At 41.5% G+C, this 20,787-nt stretch overlaps 1 protein-coding gene across 6 annotated transcripts in view; it reads right to left on the bottom strand.

The window, feature by feature from the left end:
- Positions 1 to 20,787, bottom strand: part of SLC16A4 (solute carrier family 16 member 4) — a 439,791-nt gene that overhangs the window by 256,605 nt on the left and 162,399 nt on the right. For all 6 annotated transcript variants that reach the window (XM_044076900.1, XM_044076896.1, XM_044076894.1 and 3 more), the window contains one exon: positions 17,463 to 17,595. In XM_044076900.1, coding sequence (XP_043932835.1) covers positions 17,463 to 17,595 — 133 coding nt within the window. The remainder of the gene's footprint in view (positions 1 to 17,462; positions 17,596 to 20,787) is intronic.

The raw sequence follows: 20,787 nt of genomic DNA, 5'->3' as shown, positions 1-20,787 counted from the left end.
GACAATGAAGGAAAAATACAACTGAAATAGGGAGAAGGAAGGAAGGCAATGGTAGGTTTATTTGCAATAAAGTTACCAGACGTTAAAGAGAACTCATATTGATACACTTTATGTAATACTCAGTGCAAGTGCAAAGGATGATGAGATCATTTCCTGGAAAAAGAAGATGGTTATGATGTGAGATCACATGATCACATTCTGTCAGAAGCAAATCAGAGCAGTTATTAATGCAAAGAAAATGGACTGCACTATTTAACTTGGAGGGGCTTAAAAAAAGGGGGATGCAGGAGGCTCCTTAATCCAGACATGAAGGAAGGAAGTATTTATTAGTGGTTTTAGCATACAATCAATCACAAAATTCCCAGAATCTGCAATCTCCTTTCTCTGGTTGTGCTATGTTTATGGTTTATGTTGTTGTATTATCTTAAGCTGTGTGTGAAGTGGAAACAATTTTGGAGAAACTTGATGCAAATCTGCCCTGTTGTTAGGGAAGTTAATTTTTTCTGTGTATAGGTACCACGTGCATGTTGTGTTTAAATTAGATTTACCTCTCTTAGCATTAGGAGGAAACCTACATATTCTTAGTTGCAACAATACCAGCCTGAAATCAATATCCATATTGATTACGTACTATAAAGTCTAGCAAACATAAGAGAGAGAGAGAGCAGGAGAACAAATGTTAGCAAATATTATGTGGTATGGCTAGCAGTGATGTAGCTTCTTATTGTAGGGGCTTGTGGAGTTTGACTACAGAATGGCTGAGGCTCAGGTTTGGGATGTGCAATAGAAGGTCTGTGTCTAGTTTTTGAAAGATTAAGTCATTCTTTCTGACTAGGTATATTTCCGGGCATTAAGTTTGACCTGTCTCTGCACTAGGTGTAAAGTAGAGGGTACAGTAAAAAATGGTCACTTTTTTCTATTTTCTACATCCAAGACAAGGTCATGAGCTTGTGTGCGAGTGTGTGTGTGTGTGTGTGTGTGTGTGTGTGTGTGTGTGTGTGTGTGTGTGTGTGTGTGTGTGTGTGTGTGTGTGATATATATATATATATATATATATATATATATATATATAGGGCTACTTCAGAAGACTGACAAACCAAAAGATTGAATCCCAAAAGACTGAAAATTCAAACGATGAAGTGCCTGTAGAGGCATGAAATAACTAACCTTCATTAAATTCTGTTTTTACCCGAAACCTTGCTTGGTCCTGGATTTATAATTTGTTTTGTTACACTTTGTGCCTACAAAGTTTTTTGCACCAGGAACTTTACTGCCATATACACTATTTAATTTATTTGTGGTTGCTTGTAGAAGCAACTCTGTGTCTTATTCTCATGTCTCCATGGAGACAATCTGAGCAAGAGTAATAAAAACAGTATACTTATTTCTTTCAATGACTAGAAGATAATGTTTTCTGAAAGCATTCAAGTGTTTTGCCAGTCTGGGAGAGTACAGAAGATAAGATAAAACCAAACAGCACATAGTAGCTCATGGTCTCATAGTAATGGTGTTTGGAGAGATCTTAGTGTTCTCCAATGTTTTCAGGAAAGCCAAGTGGGATTCCTGACTATGTATCTCAATCAGCATCTGCACAACTAACACATTTGTTTGATACTGCATTTGATCGCACAGGTCATATGTCACATATCAGGTTTGTTTAATGTTAACATACGCAGTATTGTGGCCCCATGGCATATCAGGGAAGAGGGTGCCATGTCAATAAGGGTGTTTACACTCCTGATAGCCACAGCAAGCTTTGCAGGTTGCCAGTGTAATTGTATTCTATTGCTCATATATGCACTGCTGATGATGAGATCTGCAAATCAGACATCAGGCATTCACTATTGATATCTGTCTATATATCATCCCAGGTATGTGTTTGACAAACACAAAGGGGCTGTGAGCAGCAGAGCAAACATAACTGACACACATATACACATTCAGCAATGGCATGTACACCTGTGAGGTATGGTGCACAGTACATGCCAGGGTGCTGAACAGGTGCACAGCAATACAGTGTACATGGGTGCAGCGTGTTTCAGGGGAAGGGGCATCACCTACTAACACAACTGATGCATCACAGAGATGTATAATGTTGGTAACAGGGATTGACTATAGCTGCAGTGCATGCTGTTGAGTGCCATATGTCATGCATGTTGACAGTTGGGTAATGAGGGGTCTGTGTGTAATATCTTTGTGCAACCTCACCTGTAAATGTGTGTGTGTGTGTGTGTGTGTGTGTGTGTGTGTGTGTGTGTGTGTGTGTGTGTGTGTGTGTGTGTGTGTGTGTGTGTGTGTGTGTGTGTGTGCGTGTTTACAGTTAACCAATGATGTACAGGTCTTAAAGTGCATTTCTTGTTTTCCACTCACAGGTGGCGAGGTTGGTCAGGGTCCCTCCTGCAGGCAAACTGATGTTAGTCTCCATGCAGACTCTGACAATGATGAGGCACAGGCAGGGTTGTCAGGGGCTGAAGCTGTGCAATTGGTTGACATCCCACTGTTATCCACCCCATCCCTGCACACAGTCACATTACCTATGCATACCCCATCACCAGTGGCCATAGACGAGGGACAGTTGGCGGGTGGTGGCATGGGACAGGACAGGACAGTGTGGTGACTATGGCAAGTGTGTCTGGACACAGCAGCCATAGCCAGATGATGTGCAAGGTACCATACAGGCAGACATGTAGGGGTGCTCATAGAAGGGCTGCTGGTCATCATGCCCCTGGCAGGTGTCATAGCAGGTGTCACCAGATGCATGTTTTGGGCCATCATGTAGGCACAGGCATGTATGGAACATTATACCAGACAGGGTCTGAGGCTCCAGAGGGCTACTCATTCTACTGTTATTGACAACATCCATGATCTTGCAGGTGCCCACTGTTATTTTGCAGAGGTCCGGGATAGATGGTTGGGTGAGATGGTGGGAATCTTCGACCATGCAATGTCTGTAATTGAGCATATGGTGGGAGTAGTGCGACAGCCACGTGGACGTAGGTCAGCAACACCAACAGGTGGAGGTCGACGTGGATGTGCAACAAGTCAGAGCCGCTCCTGTAGTTGCAGTACCAGCACTGCAGGGGGGTGCTGTCCACACCACAACATAGCAGGCCATGTGCACGTGGCCCTGGCTGGTCCCAAGAGGGACCCGGATCCAGCGGACATTTGTCATCATCAGGGGAGAATACCATATCTGGCCTTGTACCTGGTAGTGCCCGTGGAACCCCTGGCAGGCACAGTTCTCGTATCCGTGGTCGGAGATGGTGAACTGCACACCCTGTCAGGTACAGTCTGCTGCTGTCCAACAAACCCCTGTATAAGGCAGCCACATAGCAGAACTGTGTGCATGCATACACACATACATCACCAACACAGATAGGGCAACCCCATGCCTACACACACACACCACATCTGCACAGCCCAATTAATAATGAAACCCCCTAACACACACACATGATGTCAATCAAACAGCTTAGCCTAGGTCTCTGGCAAACCCACAAGACACCCTGTGCATATAATGATACTTGTGCCACATCCCTGTCATCCATAACATTGATGCTAAAACAGGCTAATATGGTTCGGATGCACAGGGTGAATGTACTATGGTGCACCAATGTAATGCTGTGTAACATGTTTTCAGCACTAAAGTTTAATACTTACATGTCAAGATGTGTAGCTGTCCAGCCATGATGCATTATAGCTGCTATTAACACTGGCTGCTTGTGGTCTCCATAATGTATTCCATTTGTGTTGTAGGTGTCTATGTGTCAGCAGGATGTTGGTCTGCTGCTGTTTCCTACAAGGGGTATGGCACTGTGGTGACACCTTGACTGTGCCATATCCTGGGTACAGCTGAACATAAGTAACAGTTCTGTATAACAGTGTCTGCATATGCCACATGGTTGATAGGTCTGAGGGGTGTATACAAGTGAGTGCATGATGGCTGATGTCAGCAGCCCTTCTACAATGGACAATGGTAAGTGTACTGGGTGGTACACACCACATGTTTTGTGTATAACACACACACACACACACACACACACACACACACACACACACACACACACACACACACACACACACACACACACACACACAGGCTTTGGTGTTGATGCAATACACAGAGAATACTGTACACATGGCTGTATGCACCTTTGCAGGGAACCCATTTTAGCCTATGTAAGTCCGCCAAGACAGAAAAGGCACAACATCACATCAGTAAATAATCAGTCTGTTAGTTTAATGTTATTGACGATGGTACTGGCAGGGTATATGTCCCCTTCCCCAATGTAGTGCAATCTTTGATGTAGTAAACATAGGTGTGTGGGTGTGGGTGGCACAGCCCTACCCTTTGGAGGGTGTGGGGTGGTGTAGAACTGCAGATAGTGTGATTGACAACTACTTAACCTGTTAACATAAACTGTACAGTATTACAGCTGACTAAGCAGCGGGATACACACAACAATAACCCCAATGATGGTGGTTGTGTCCACAAGATCCACACCCAACTATATATATCAACCCCAGTATCGCTGTACAGCTATACAGTGGGGAAAAGGGAATTTACACATCTACTACTAGTTTTGGTGGAATGAATTTCCACAAGATGATACCTTTGAAATGTTAGCATTTGACATTCAGTTCTTGGACAAATGACCCCCTGGGACATGTGTTTTCTGCAAACTGAAGTAGATCTCTTCATATGCACACACAGTCTTACTTGGCAACACTGAGAGTAGAACCCCATACCTAGGTACTTATTGCTACTAATGTGTGTGGCCTTAATTGTACACACCACACAGCTTTTAGGATGAGGTGTGTCCCAGGTTACTTGTTAAGTAAAGAACATCACCATGCCTTGTACAGTATGGTAATGGAGGATGTACTGGTTGTTTATGAACAATACATAGTGTGACATACTGTCATATAAACATTGACAAACACATAACAGTCAAATACACATCTGAGAGACATGGGTTTATCAGTGCTAACTACCTTGTTAGTGAATCCATTCTGTTACAGATAATTTGCACACAGCACATGCATCATTGGGCTGGATAGTATAATCAGTTACCTGTATGGCTGATGGTGACAGTGGTCCCCATAGAGCAGACCTTGTGACATGTACTGGGGGTACCATGGTGTAAAGACAGTATACCCAGCACTCACACCCCACATTGGATATTTTACTCACTGAAACCCACGATAATACTCTGACATACCCACAATCACATATTGACCAGGACTGCAATACAACCCCTTGTCTATCTCAAGAGTCCTACTACAGGGATATGCATCTATTGCACATGCCACAGGGATAGTAGGGTGATGGTTTGTCATGGCTCTCCTACAGTCAGTAACATCACAATCCCTTATACTGTATGGCAAGGTGTATTGTATTAGGAGAATGTGGCCTCAGAATGCTGTATCTTACAAATATACACACTTGCACACATACGCACACTTGCCAGGACTCAGAGGGTATCCCATGCCTATCTACCCATTTCTACAACAGTGTTGTATTGGTACTGCAAACTCCAGGTAGCCCATAGGGTGAAGAGTGTAACAAGGTTCATTTAATGTCCATTACAGCAGCAGACCTTTCTAACTATGGCAATGGGGGTGTAGTGGGTGAGAAGGCCCTCAGGGTATTATCAGCTACAGGTTTACAAACACACAGACACTGCTATTCTCAGGAATGCACACTGACACATTTGTCAGTACTGGGGTCCATATGTGCAGGTGTTCCTAGGTGTGTACCAGGATATTGTCCATGGAGTGATGAGAAGAGTAGGAGATGTGAGTACAGTGGTTTCATGCCACCTGCCATTTGTCAACAGGTCATCTATCAACTGATGCCACGTGAGTGACCTTCAGGGTGAGAGTTAAATACAACATCCTCTTGCAGAGGGCCAGTGAGGTGCTCCAATTGACATGTATGCAACATATATTACATAACATGGCCAGTGCCTATCTTGGAGACCTGTACCCAAGCATGTCTGGTGACTGTGGTAGTGTAGTTGAGGTATCCATGACATGTGGTGCATACAGGGTGGGGATTTCTAGCTGTGGCATTCATAACACAGCTGGGGAAACATGTCAGTGTCAGTCAAGCATAGACTGCCTGTAAGTAGTCAAGATGGATACCTGACATCTGCACATCTGTACAGAGGACAAATAGACACCAGCTAGCCAACTGGTTATGCATTAGGATGAATGTTTTGACAGAAAGATGTCTGACACTGATATATATGCCATTACTACATGACAGAAGCCCTCAATGACAAGTCCTATACACACAGTAGTCTACAGTTAATATCCACATGTCAGATCAATATCCAATAGCAAATACTTAATGACACACAGCTCATACACCAAGAACATGATAGTCAAGACTCAGAGTTCATCTTTGCATGCAGGGATGTTTGGTTACAGTACAACAATCTGCAATCTACTCTTACTTGGGAAAGCACTGTTAACAGTAGTAATGTAATGTTACACTACATGCCAGTGTGACTACATATAACCTGGGATAGTACTCATGTATGAAACACATTAAAATGGAAAAGAGTGCTGTACAAGCCATATATACTCAGGTGTCCCAGACAGTAGATTCACACCCCTTGCTATGTAATGACAGCACATAGAAGCATGTTATGCACATGGAATTAAATACACTTATTAAACTTGTCATTACCCTGCTATTTTATCAGACTGGAATGTGATCACTGGTTAGCAGGGCTGAGCTATGCTTAGCAGGTGTAAGCATTGCTTAAATGTAAATGCTAAGCACATTTGCGCACTGTTAAGTGAAGCCTACACAGTGTAAGCAGCTTTATGTTTAACCGTACGTTAGCACCACTTAGCTTCATGCAAACCCATGCAAACCCACTTAAAGCTGCCCAAAACAGCTTTAACCACTCTGTATCCAACAGTCCTTGTTCTGCCTAACAACAAAATCAACAGCTCTTGCAGGTCCCCCCAGGACCCTGTACACCATAGTCACAGCAGTTAACCACTAAGCCATCACTGCTATGAAGAAGTTTGTTTTTTGCAATATATCTGTCATTACACATACTGAATAGTAGTGAAAAACTGCTTTAACTTCTACAATTGTGTAATACTTGTTAGTGGAAATATTGTTGAATCAGTATGTTGTTATATCTATATAAAAACATATCAGATAAATATGGTGGGATATGTCTGGAGAGGTAAATACAACACTCATGTTTACACATAACAAGGATATATATATATATATATATATATATATATATATATATATATATACATACATACATATGTAGATATATGTATACATGTACATACATATACATATTATATATATGTATTTATATACATCTGTATATTGCTTTATATATATATATATATATATATATATATATATATATATATATATATATATAGGTCTACCTGACAAAGTCGACAGCTTAGAACGCCGACACTGAGAACACCGACGCCAGAAGATCGACAACTGAGAAGACCGACGGATGAAAACACCGACGCTGAGAACACCAACATTGGAAAAGGCTGCGTAAGTATGCGGTAGTGATGGATGTTAGGGTGCGAGTAAGGTAAGTGTGCGATATTGATGGTCTGTAGGGATAGGGGCAGGTTAAGTGAGTTAGGGTTAGGGCATGGGTTAGGTGAGTGTGCGATAGTGACAGTCTTTGGGTTAGGGGTGGGTTAAGTGAGTTAGGGTTAGGGCGCGGGTTAGGTAAGTGTGCGGTAGTGATAGTCTTTGGGTTAGGGGCAGGTTAAGTGAGTTAGGGTTAGGGCGCGGGTTAGGTGAGTGTGCGATAGTGACGGACCTTAGGGTTAGGGTTTGGGTTAAGGTTGTAGATAGTTGTGTATGTGAGGTTTAGTGTGGGTTTGTAAGGATTTTGGTGTGCTTGTGTTGTGTGTATATATATATATATATATATATATATATATATATATATATACATATGACATTTCTAAGGAAGTCCAGCACATTAAACTGGATGAAGCGCAATTCACTGGCTCTTAGTTCTGGTTTATTTATACACATATATATTTTTTTGATATATGTGATAGTATTTCCGAAGTTTGTTTATTATTCTATCATAGTTCTTCGTGATTTAGAGTTTCTTAGTTATATATGTATATATGTAAACATATATATATATATATATATATATATATATATATATATGTATGTATGTATGTATGTATATAGATATATATATATATATATATATATATATAATATATATATAGATATATAGATATAGATATATATACACACACACACACACACACACACACACATATATATATATATATATATATATATATATATATATATATGTATAACATATGTCCATAACATGTAGTGGAGTCATACCTCAGCACCAATAGTCACAACCTCTTAGTGCAAGGGGATGTCATGTAAGTATTACAGGTATAAATGTAGAATGTTGCTACAGTAAGAGGGGCTGTCTTAACAGAAATGTTATGTGGGAAATCACATCTGATACTGACATGTATGCCATCAGTTACTGACAGACATTATAAGATCATCATAATGCAGTACCACACAAATCACAGTAATGATCCTGTGGAATACAGCAGAGATATGACCAATAAATGTGGAGAGTTTGACACACTCTGGTCAGTCCAGAGGTATACATAGAACTCCTTAGAGCAAGACGTGCAGACTAAGCCTGACAAAGTGGATGTTTACAACCACATAAATGGGGATATTTATTTATTATTTATTATTTATTTATTTGCATTTGTTAACCGGGTTGGTCCAGCTGGGTAAGAATTACCCTTTTTCAGTGGAGACCTGAGGGGAAAAGCCCCAAACAGACATACAAATACATATGAATAGAGACAAATTTACAATATTACAGAGGAAAACAATATTATGGGTACAATGGATAAGAAAAACAAACAATGAAAGTTTGAGAATATGAGTAAGGTAGGCCAGAGGCATGCATGCAAAAGATTTATGAAAAGGTGTTCTGAGCAAGATCTCTGAATTAAGTTAAAGTAGGCAAAGAAATGATGATTTAGGTGTGGAGTTAGTAGTGTGGGAGTTTTAGGTAGGAGCATGTGAAGGACATTCCCATTTGGAGGAGAGATGGGAGAGAAGCATGGATATCACGAAAATGCTGGAATAGATAAGCTCACACAGTTTATGCATTCACACACTCCTGTCTGTCCTGACACATATTAACCAGAGTAGCAGAGGTCATAAGCCCACATACTATCCACTAGTTAGTGACATGCATCTGTACAGCATTCCACTGCTTTGTTAGAAATACACAACAGTTATGGTGGCCTGACAACAGTACATCTGACAAATATCTGGGCATAACATCACACTAGGTAAATACACTGAGCAGCTATATCACAAAGCACTGTGCAAACTACAGGCAGACTGCAACAACACTGGCCTACATTTCTTATGGGGGAATACACATGTACTTGCAAATATAGTAGGCTCTACAGGCATGTAACAGCATGGAGTAACAGTCACCAGTGTGAAAGTGCATACCCACAACCAATCTGAACACAGCTACAGTCACATATGGTAAGCCTTATTAATATTACAGTATATGGACTGTGTGAACAACACCATCCTCAAATGTGCCACTCACACACTAACCCTACATATACTGGGCCAATACACAGTGTATTCTGATGACTGACTGTGGTATGGGGCATGTGTCGGTCTGGCCCTAGAAACATGTATGCCAATAGGGTACCATACACTGGAGCAGCATGCAACATTGGATAGAAAAGGACCAAGAACAATGACATTTACCACAGTCTGTACACAGGCCAAGGTACATAGTTACAATACACACTCTGTCAACAATCACCATAAGTACACAGACCTCACTACTGTACACACTACAACAGAATGTCCTGGTTTTTGTCCTCAAATATAAGGCCTACTATATATAACATGTCTAGCAGTCTGATATCTCACAGGCTTGTTATCAGGTATGATGTCAGTAAATAATGATGTACTGAACATATGCACCTCTTGCTGTATGATATATGTACAAAGGTTATCAGACTTGAGGTTGGAGGCACAAACACAGGGTCAATATTGACATGTTGCTGTGATAAACTCATATATTTACTGGTGTAACAAGGTTTGTTGTGACATATGTCTTCTGAGGGATATGAAGTCAGTAACTCTCATGGATGTCACCATGTACTGACTGCAATCATCAGAGTATGCTACTGCATTTCTAAAGATAGGAAATATGTGAGTAACACAACACATGTAAGACTCCAAACTCTGGCCAGTCTGCAGATAGTCCTACAGGTGAGAGTTTCCTCAACCACATAACACTGTCATGCCAGATATTAAATAATGTAGAACAGCCATGAGAGATCCCAAAAAATAATTTTACCCTAATCACACATTTACATTTGCCAGGGATGAGGTTCAAACCTTTATGGACCATTATGTTACACATTTACCACATGCACCACTGACCTGACATGGTTTAGGTTTCACAACAGGTACTTGTAAGGTGGATGACATCTGCAGGACTACTAAAGTCAGGCTCTGAGATGTGTCCTGGCTGTAAATGGGGCTAAACTCTTTGAGGCACACACACAAACACTTGCCACAGATGAGATTCAAACCCATAGCTGTGTAGTTACTGCTACTGCATTGCTCCACATTTATGGCATGCAGAACAGAGCTTACAGGGATAGCCCTTTTCTAAAGGTGTATCTCAAGGTAGATGACATCAGCAGGCTTGCTAAAGTAGGGCAATGGGAGGTGTAGTGACTGTGAATGGCCTCAAAATCATTACTCTCTACACACACACACACACACACACACACACACACACACACACACACAGTTTCACAGTTGCCATGTCTGGGATTAGAACTCCAACCTAACTAGGTATCTTACATTATAGCATTACACAGTTATCGTACGTGTCACAGAGTTTACAGGGCTGCATCTTCTCCAAGAGGTATTTCAAGGTGAATTACATCAGCAGACTTGCTAAAGTAGGGCAATGGGAGGTGTAGTGACTGTGAATGGCCTCAAAATCATTACCCTCTACACACACACACACACACACACACACACACACACACACACACACACACACACACACACACACACACAAACACACACACACAGAGTTTCACAGTTGCCATGTCTGGGATTAGAACTCCAACCTAACTAGTGTGTTATACTACAGCATTACGCAGTTATCACATGTGCCACAGACTAGTCCTTTTCCAAAGGTGTATTTCAAGGTGAATGACATAAGCAGGCTAAAGTAGGGCAATGGGAGGTGTAGTGTCTGTAAATGGCCTCAAAATCATTGATCCCTACATGGGTAAACACACAGTTTTACAGTTGCCATGTCTGGGATTAGAACTTCTATCTAACTAGTACATCACACTATAGCATTACACAGGTATTTTGCACGCCGCAGAGGTTACAGGGCTGAGCCTTGTCCAAAGAGGTATTTCAAGGTGACTGACATCAGCAGGCTTGCTAAAGTAGGGCAATGGGAGGTGTAGTGACTGTGAATGGCCTCAAAATAATTGATCCTTACACACACACACACACACACACACACACACACACACACACACACACACACACACACACACGCACACACACGCACACACACGCACACACACGCACACACAGTTTTACATTTGCTATGTCTGGTTTAGAACTCCTACCTAACTAGTATGTCACACTATAGCATTATGCAGTTATTGCACATGCCACAGAGCTTATAGGGATGAACCTTGTCCAAAGGGGTATTTCAAGGTGACTGACCTCAGCAGGCTTGCTAAACTAGGGCAAAGGGGAGTGCAGTGTGTGTAAATGGGCCATAAACCATTCCTCTGGAAACACACACACAGCACTTAGTCACACAAAACTTTACATTTGACAGGACTGGATATACGACTGCTAGATGAATAATGAATTGTACTGTCATGTTACACAGTTATCACAAGCACCACAGACACTATAGTGCTGAGGGCTACCAGAAGCAAATGTATACAGTGATAGACATTGGCACATCATGTGATATTGGCCAATTGGATGTGTGGTGGGTGGGACAGGCCTCACGATGGGAAGCTCTTTGTCACTGTCTGTATCTCTATTCCCCACATCTCTGTTTGCATGTTTGACCTATTATAGTGTGTTGTCCTTGGATATGTATGTGCATTCCTATCCAATGTGTGTTCAAAGCATCAATGGTGAGCCTTGTGGTGTGTGTGCACAGAAATCTGTGACTGACAGATATGTATAGTCCACTGCTGTTGTCAGACATGGGCTTCATTTCTGTAAGTCTGGGAGCATGCCCAGTATGACCCTTCTGTATTTTGTTGTCAGACATGGGCTTCATTTCTCTAAGTGTAGGAGCATGCCCAGTATAATCTTCTGTACTGAGTGTGTGAATCCATTCCAGGTAGGTTGCACTCCAGTGCAGGCATTTGTGTTCTACACCTACAGCTAGCAACCTATTTCTGCAGGATATCCATAGATAGGTTGACAATATGGAGTCACAAGGATAGTGAGATACTGTAACTAATTGTGCCTGTGCTGCTTGTGCTACATGGTTTTGGTGTTAGCAGAGATATTCAGACATATGTACTGTTTTACACTGTGATGTATTATGTCATCAACTACTGACAGATGTACTTATTTTCTCACAGTTATTTCCTGGGGAATACAAGATTAATGAAGCTGTGTCCAGTATTGTAGTCTGCAGCCTACATATTCTTGCACACTCATGCCATTTTGGAGGGGAAGCTGCAGGCACTTGATGATGGGTCTATGTAAATGGTCCAGCACCTTGGTACTGTGGTTGCTGAGAATCCCCTGCTTGTACATCTATAAATGTGACAGAATGGCCATATCCTGCTGTGGCCATACCTCTCAGCTGTACAGATTCACACAGGTTACCCAGAGGCAGGGTTCATATATCTGGTCAGTTTCCCTTCACATTGTGATTTACGAGCAAGTTTGTAGCCACCCATTACTGGGTTTGTTGACAGGGGTAGTATGGGCACACATCAGAGTTTTAGACTTCACACACTCCATGGCATTCATGCTTCTACACCCCCCCTCTATTATTATATCCTCTTCCTAACATAATGCAAGCGATATCTGATATGTATCCTTATAGTTATCCCTTCATCCCAGTGGTATTTAGGGGTTGGTCCACAGTTCATGCAGTAGGACATGGTGGGCATGCTACTGGGATTTGTCGACATGGCCTTGCATTTGTGTTCTGTGGACTGTGTTATGTTGTTATTTGAGACCCCATGAGATAACATACATTGGCAGTATGGGTGAGGCACAGGCCTTTGACAAAGGACTGTAGGGCATTTGGTAGTGATGCAGGCCATCTGTAGCAGGCCAGTGCATTCTGTCACTCCTACAGTCCCAGGCTGCAAGTCACTGGATTCCCTGGGGTGACAGGGTATTTGTGCGAGGTGTTAATGGCAATAGTTCCTGTCCTTATTAATCCACTGGTGTGGATGCTGGAGGGTGCTGCTTACAGCTAGGGGTACACCTGCATGGGACACATCTTCAGCATGCTGCATTCTGTGGATATTCCTATACAGAAGTGGGGGGGGTCATACTGTACTCATTCCCAACAGCAGGGATATGACCTGTTATGAACCTGTGGCTGATGGTGGAGTGAGCTGAGTGCATGTGTGCTATGGAAGCTTCTTGTAGCTGACTCACAGATATACCTAGGACATTCCCCTTATGCTGGTTTGTGCAGGGACATCAGCAGTTTTTCATTACTTCATAACTGTGCCTTTTGTGGTCTGCCAGTGATTGGCCAGACTATATCAGTATTCTATACTACACAGACAGCTAATGTGCTACTAACCTGTATGTACATTTCCAAAGGTGTGTGCATTTGATGGTTACATTCTATATAATCTGTCTAGGGTACTTCCACCTGTGTACTGTGTGTATGTCTGGGCCCACATTCATGACATGTCCATCTTTCAGATGGTGACAGATATTACATCCGAACAATGAGTATGGATGACTGCTGGATTGGGTCTTGCTGGGATGCAGTTGTCAGAACATGGCCTTGTCATCAACAGTACTGGACATAGGCCACCAGGACACAACCCTCCATGCCTACATGCTGACCACTTCCACACAATAGACAACATACAACAACCTAACACAGAGCCCTGTATATTGTACATGTGCAACAATCTATCCTGCTAATTTGGCCAGCTCAGGTAATCTATGCTCCACTGTTATTAAACCCACACGTACATGTTACTACATTTCTTCATAGGATTGGGGGGGGGGGGCACCTGACGACTGTAAACATTTGCTAGGACTGTACTGGTATTTCAGGTACTCTGTTGGCTTCCATTTCATTCTGTATTCTGACCTATCATGCAGACTGGAGGCATATCAGTACAGTACAAATCCCAGGTTTTATTGACCTACATTTCAATTTCAGACTTCTTACCCTTCAGAACTAACATCCAACGGCCTGACCCATTGTAGTCTGTCTGTGTAGGTCTGGAGGGGGGCTGTTCTCTGTTGCCATCAATTGGAGGCCGTAGCACAGCCTTTCTTTGTGGTCGTCTGCACCTGTCCTGCTGACTGAGACTATTGTTGGGTATGTGAGCCTCACTGACATGCATGTATGTGTCCTATGGACACACATTTGGCCCACCACGTCCTGCAGTGGGATTTGACACCTTGTGTAGTACTGCCTACTTTGTTGATACCAGTATTTGTTATGGATTTCATGCTGCCCATATAGGTGTCTACTATCTGCTGCCATCCCATTCAGCCACCCAATTCCCTTGCATGCTCACATCCATACCATAGATACAAGTAGCAGAACATACTACCCCATTCAGCAATTGATAGGGAGAGTGACTTACCTTGTGTCTGTGCCAGTATTGAGGATGGTGCTGGAGGGCTGACTATGTCAGATGCACATATTACACTCCCTATACATGGTAAAGCACAGGTAGTGTCATGTTTGGCATCCCTTTTACTGTATGTGTGAGTAAGAGAGAGGCATCATTCCCTGGGTTCCTACCATGTCAGTGTATGTGCTATGCGTTGCTTCTTTGCCAAAGCCTGGGCATACTGGGTACACCTCCTTCTACCTATGGGGGCAGGCTCAGGTTGTTCCTCTGCTGAGTCACTCTGTGCCTGTGCTGGCCTAGGCAATGATGGTGGGATGTGTGGCCCTGCCCCATGCTGTTCCTGCTGCAGCTGTTTCCACAGGATCATACTGTGTAGCATGGCACATACAATGAAAATTTGTGTGCATGTTGCTGGAGAGTACTGCAAGGCTCCACTGGATATGTCCAGGCACTGGAACCATGACTTGAGCATCCCAAACACACGGTTTATTATGATTCTGGTTTGTGCGTGTTGCCTCATTATGGAGTTCTTGTTCAGGTGTGTGTGCATTTCTGATGAGTGTCATCAGTCACGGCTCCAGTGCATAACCTGCATCCCCCACTAGGTGGCCATATGGGATGTCCCCATTGGCAAATCTTTGGTACAGCTGCGTCATATGCCAGATGTGGGAGTCGTGATAGCTTCCAGGGCTGCCAGCACACACATTCATTATAATGCTCTGAGCATCGCACATGACCTGCCTGTTGATGGAGGGGAAGCCCTTGTGGTTTATGTAGACCCTAACCCACTTGCAGGGTGGTGCTTTGATGTATATGTGCGTGCAGTCTATCACACTCACTACCTCAGGGTATTATGCTGTTTGGTGGATGAGACACATATTGCTGGTCAACGCCTTACTGGTGCTGTGGAAATATATGTGCTCACCGGCATGTGCTGACATGGCATTCAGGAATTGGTGGTGTACGCTGGATGCTGATGCCTGTGAGATACCCATGATATCCCCACTTTGCCTTTGGAAGATACCTGTGGCTAGTATTCTTAAGCCAATGCATACCTTGGTATCCACTGGGATGGGTTCCCCTCTGTTGGTTCTGTGAGTGAGGCGCGGCCAGCACAGCTCAACAATTTGCTGTAGGAGGTCCCTGTCCACCCTATAGCACTTCACTATCTCCAGCTCATGTAGTCCCTGGTAGGTTACGCTGGATCTGTACACTCTTCTCCTTCTCCTTACTGTGGGTTGGTCATCAGCATTCTCATCCTCACCACCCTCAGCCTCTTCCACATATTGGTTTATGAGAGTGATAGCAGCCCCTATCATTTTGTTGGTTTTGTTAGGTAAAAATTTCCCCATTTGTGTACACCGGTGGTGTAGAGTTTCTGGGCAAAACCAGAGTGAAAGTTGTTTACATAGTTTATAGTAGTGTGCTGGGCAGGGCTTGGCTGCTGCCTGTGTAATTGGCTGATTCTGATACATTTCACTTGCCAGCTATGCTAGTTCTCCTTGATTACCTTCCTGCTGCTGTTTTCCCTTCCCATTGCCTTCCATTTCAGCCCTGAGGTGCGCTGCGCAAACACAGTGCTCAGATGTGAACAGAGCTGCTATTTTCTGCTTTTTTTTTGTTTAAATCCCAGTGTGCGGTGCACACACCCATTTAGGCAATGTAAATACTGCTAGGCAGCTTTGGACACACTCCCTTCCTTAGCTATGCTTAGCTAAGGGCAATTACAGGCCACTGTGCTTCAATAAGCTTACAGCAGTCATGACATTCCCCCTCATTAGGTCGTCTAGCTCTTAGGCCTAGACCATGGTGTTATTGCACCTACACGGTTGGGTGCAAGCTAGCACTGAGGAGAAATCTGTGATTCAGTATCATTCCCCTCATTTGCATAGAACTGACTGCTAATGCATGGTTACAAAACTGATACTCATCCTACCTCCTTAGCAACCACTATTCCATGGTCTTGTTGTGTTATGCACGCCACTGATTATTATGGCAAATTGATGATTTTGGTTTAAAAGCTTATTTCCAGCTTTTTTTCTTATTTTTGGCCCAATCCCATTTGTGCATCACTGACGTACGTTTAAACGGCTGAAATCGGCCAAAAAAAATAAAGTTATTTTTTATAATTTTGAAACTATTTTTCTTGCCTACAGTCATATATTTGGCCATTGGCATGCCTAACCCTTATAATACATGCTTTTTTATGAGCTGTTATGCCTCCGTTTTGTAGTTTGCAGAAATGTATTCAGCTACTGGCTGAATACATTTCTGCAGTCTACACTATTCCTGCACGGATGCCTGCCTGCTTCCTGGATCACTAATGCCCCTCATTTGCATGATTTTCACCAGCAAATGAGGTAATATGCATACAGGGCTATGTCCGTGCAGGAATAGTGCAGGAGCGTTCGTGCATTCCTGAGGGAGCTCATTCCTGGATCGCACGTCGGCCATATTGCCTGTAGCAGCTCTTGCACTATTCCTGCACACTGTGCAGAGCTTGCTGAATGCTGGGGCTTATCTATCTACTAGCATACCTGCTGATAGTCGAAGGCAAGACATTATAGATCCAATCCAGCTTGTTTCCTCTGATGAACTGCCAAATCTTTCTTGAAATACAACAAAGAACAGCCCAAAGGTCTTCAAGGTCCCCATCACCAGCACATTCACCTACAAAAGAGACAAATACAGATGCTCATTAAGACTTCATCAAAATGAAACAAAAATCTTTCAGCGTCTGTAAATAACTATTAAGAAATTACTGCTATACTGTCTTCCTTGTAGAAAGTAATTTGTTTTTCACAAATATTGTAATATGTCAACCATTTCACACCAGTTTTTACCCTTTTTACATGAATGTTTTTAAATTCAATCTTTATTCAAAATTTTTTAAATATCTAAACAGCATAAGAAAAGGGAAGCAAAGGAGTAAAGAGGGAATGAAAGCACATCGGTCAAGCAACATTAAATATTTTAAGTTCAACTGATTAAATAATATTTGTGTTTATTTGCTGTGCATGAATTTAAGAATGAAAAAGAAAATCAACACAACACTTTTAAATAAAAAAAAAAACAATATCTCATTAAACAAAGTACCCAGTTAGTCATCTATTTTCTACTAGTCTAAAACTAGCACCTGAGTCCCAGATGTTCACAAATCACTGTCTTGCAGCCAGGAACTCAAGCATCTTGTAGTTTTCATGGCTGGCTGCTCACACTTGAACTGAAACACATGTTCAGGTGAGGTGCAACACCATGCAGAGAGAGTGAAGTTGTCGTATCTCATCCAAACACAGTAGCTGAGCTCGGTCCAGGTTAGTGTAGTAGCTGGCAAGAAAGGGAGTGGGGGGAGTGTAGATGAGGGTTTCAGGCAGCACTCAGGAGAGGTATTTAGGTTTAGGGTGAGGAAGCTTTAAGTTTAGGGAATGAGGGGGTTAGGGTTAGACAGTGATTGGGGACTTAAAGTTTAAGAAGCAGGAAGAGAGTTTTAGGTCCAGAAAGTGGGACGGAACTTTAGGTTAGAGAGTTGAAGAGGGGGTTTAGGGTTAGTGAGTGGTTAGGACTTTAGGTTTAGGGAGGGGAGAGTCGAGCTTTAGGCTTAGGGAGGGGAGTGCTATGATTATGGTTAGGCACTAGGAGAGAGTTTTATGGTTACAGTTAAGGGTTCAGATAGGACTATACAGCAGAGCAGAGTAAGGTGCTGTGAGGGCTAAGTAATTAACTAGGATCGGGCTTGTGGAAATTAGGGTACGTGCCAATTAGAGCAAGTGGCAGCAAGCAAGTGTATCTTAAGCTTCTAGAATGTGACCACTTGTAGTTGACTAATTTTCTAATTTATTGAAAAAATAGACTGGTAGATTTTAGCTTATGAGGGTATCTTCTTACCTTATATAGTGAAATGTATACAAAACAAGCCTTTTATTAAGTAATACACATTAATAACTTGAATTCAGTCAATGAAATATGGGAGAGGAATTCCAAATACTTTCAATTAAAGTGATAAAAGTAAATATCTCCTCCATAACATGAAAAATGTTTTCTTCTAAGTCTTGCCAAATGAATACAAATTTTGTACAAGAAGCAATCGTATAAACCTAGTCCCCTTTATAATTTTCTAAGTATCTCTAACAGTACTCTGGTTGTGTATGACTTGATTCTAGATAGTTTATCTGGTGCCATAAATGAACAGTGCAACATTCTCTGATAAAAAAAAATCCTATCCATAAATGAAAAAGAAATGGAGTCATAATCATTATAGTTAATTGCAGTCAGATGATAACTAGAGTAATTCTTTACCTTCATCAGAAATGTATTTGTCAAAACATAACATCTAAATATTTATATTTATTGTTTAGACAGTAGCAGCAATCATTTTTTGACTCAGTAGTTCAATTCATATATATTTGAGCACCGATTGATTCATACAGTTATCTGACTCCAAATGATTGTAAATACCTTTAACTTCACGAAAGAGAATAATGCTATCACTGTAAAATAGTTTTTAAGTATGAAACCAATTATTTTATGCCTAAATCTTTGAATCTTGAGATGAAAATAAATCCTGTGGAAGAACTTGCTAAGAGTTTAAAAAGTTCTATTTTTTATTCAAGTGGTAATTTTTTAATAGAATATAATATTATCTCTAACAAAAAGTAAAGAGTTGAGTAATCTTTTGTTTTGTACCTGTTAACCATTAAAAGAGTACATGATTTCTAAAACCTAAATTAATATGAGCTTTTCAACTTTTTGTTTTGAAAAATATGCATCATATCTACATTTTATGTGTAATTTTAATGTTAGGAGATAGCCAGTATAACAAAGTATAGATTTGTATAGATAATTTATATAAATTTAAGTCTGGAAACTTAATAGATCTCTGTTTATCTTCCTTGCTCATTATTATTTCTGGTTTATTTCTTTGTTTACTAGTGACAGAATTCCAAAACAGATTATGCTTTGTGTAGCATGTTACCTCAAGCAGTTATGCAGTGCCTGATTCTTAAAACAAAATGGCCTCCATGATTCCTCATTCTGCACATGCTAATAAGAAACTGCAGAGGCCTATTCCAGAGTAAAAAAAAAGGTACTCTATGCTGCAAAACTTTTAAATTTTACATTGCCAAAGTAGAGTCAATAGTGCTATGCAGCACAGGCAAAGCTGTACCTGTAACATGGCATTGGTAATGCAGGCATTATATGATGAATCTACTATCTATTGACAAATTCACTAATTTACCTATTCAGTTGCTCACTGTTCAAAACCTACTAAATGCATACTTGCCTTTTATATTGTAATAGTTTTCTTTAGTCAATATGAATTTTATATAAATTCTAATTAGCAGATGTATGTGTGGTTGTTAATGTACATTGTTAATGTATATTACTTAATGTTAATGTAATATTACTTAATGTTTGTTTAATAATGTTTGTAGAATGTTAGAGATTTTCTCTCCAGACCTCTGCTGAAAACTTTTGACTAAACACAGTTGGACAAATTCATTAAACAAAAGCAAAATAAAAATAAATGAAAATCCCTATGACTGTAGTCCCAGGTGATGAGTCACTCTGGCCTGGCGAGGACAATGTCCTCTCATACACAAGAGACTTAACTGCATTGCATTTAGCAGAGCAGACCCAGAGCACACCACCCTAATACTGTATGCATGACAGAGTTTTATCTGTCACAAATGCGGTTTTATGGCCAACAAACAGGTGGAGGTGGTGCAACAGGGATATCCAGCTCTAGGGGGATCCTATCAGCTTTTGAGCAGGCTCAGTGGCATTCAGTTTATACCAGGAAAAGGTAATGACATTCACTAACATAGCATGTGTCTTTGCATAGCATGCATCCTAGACATTTGT

The sequence above is a fragment of the Protopterus annectens genome, chromosome 7.part0, assembly GCF_019279795.1.
Source record: "Protopterus annectens isolate FY-2018-M chromosome 7.part0, PAN1.0, whole genome shotgun sequence".
NCBI classification, from domain to species: domain Eukaryota; kingdom Metazoa; phylum Chordata; order Ceratodontiformes; family Protopteridae; genus Protopterus; species Protopterus annectens.
The sequence above is the reverse complement of the archived record's forward strand: the minus strand, read 5'-3'. Positions and strand labels throughout refer to the sequence as shown.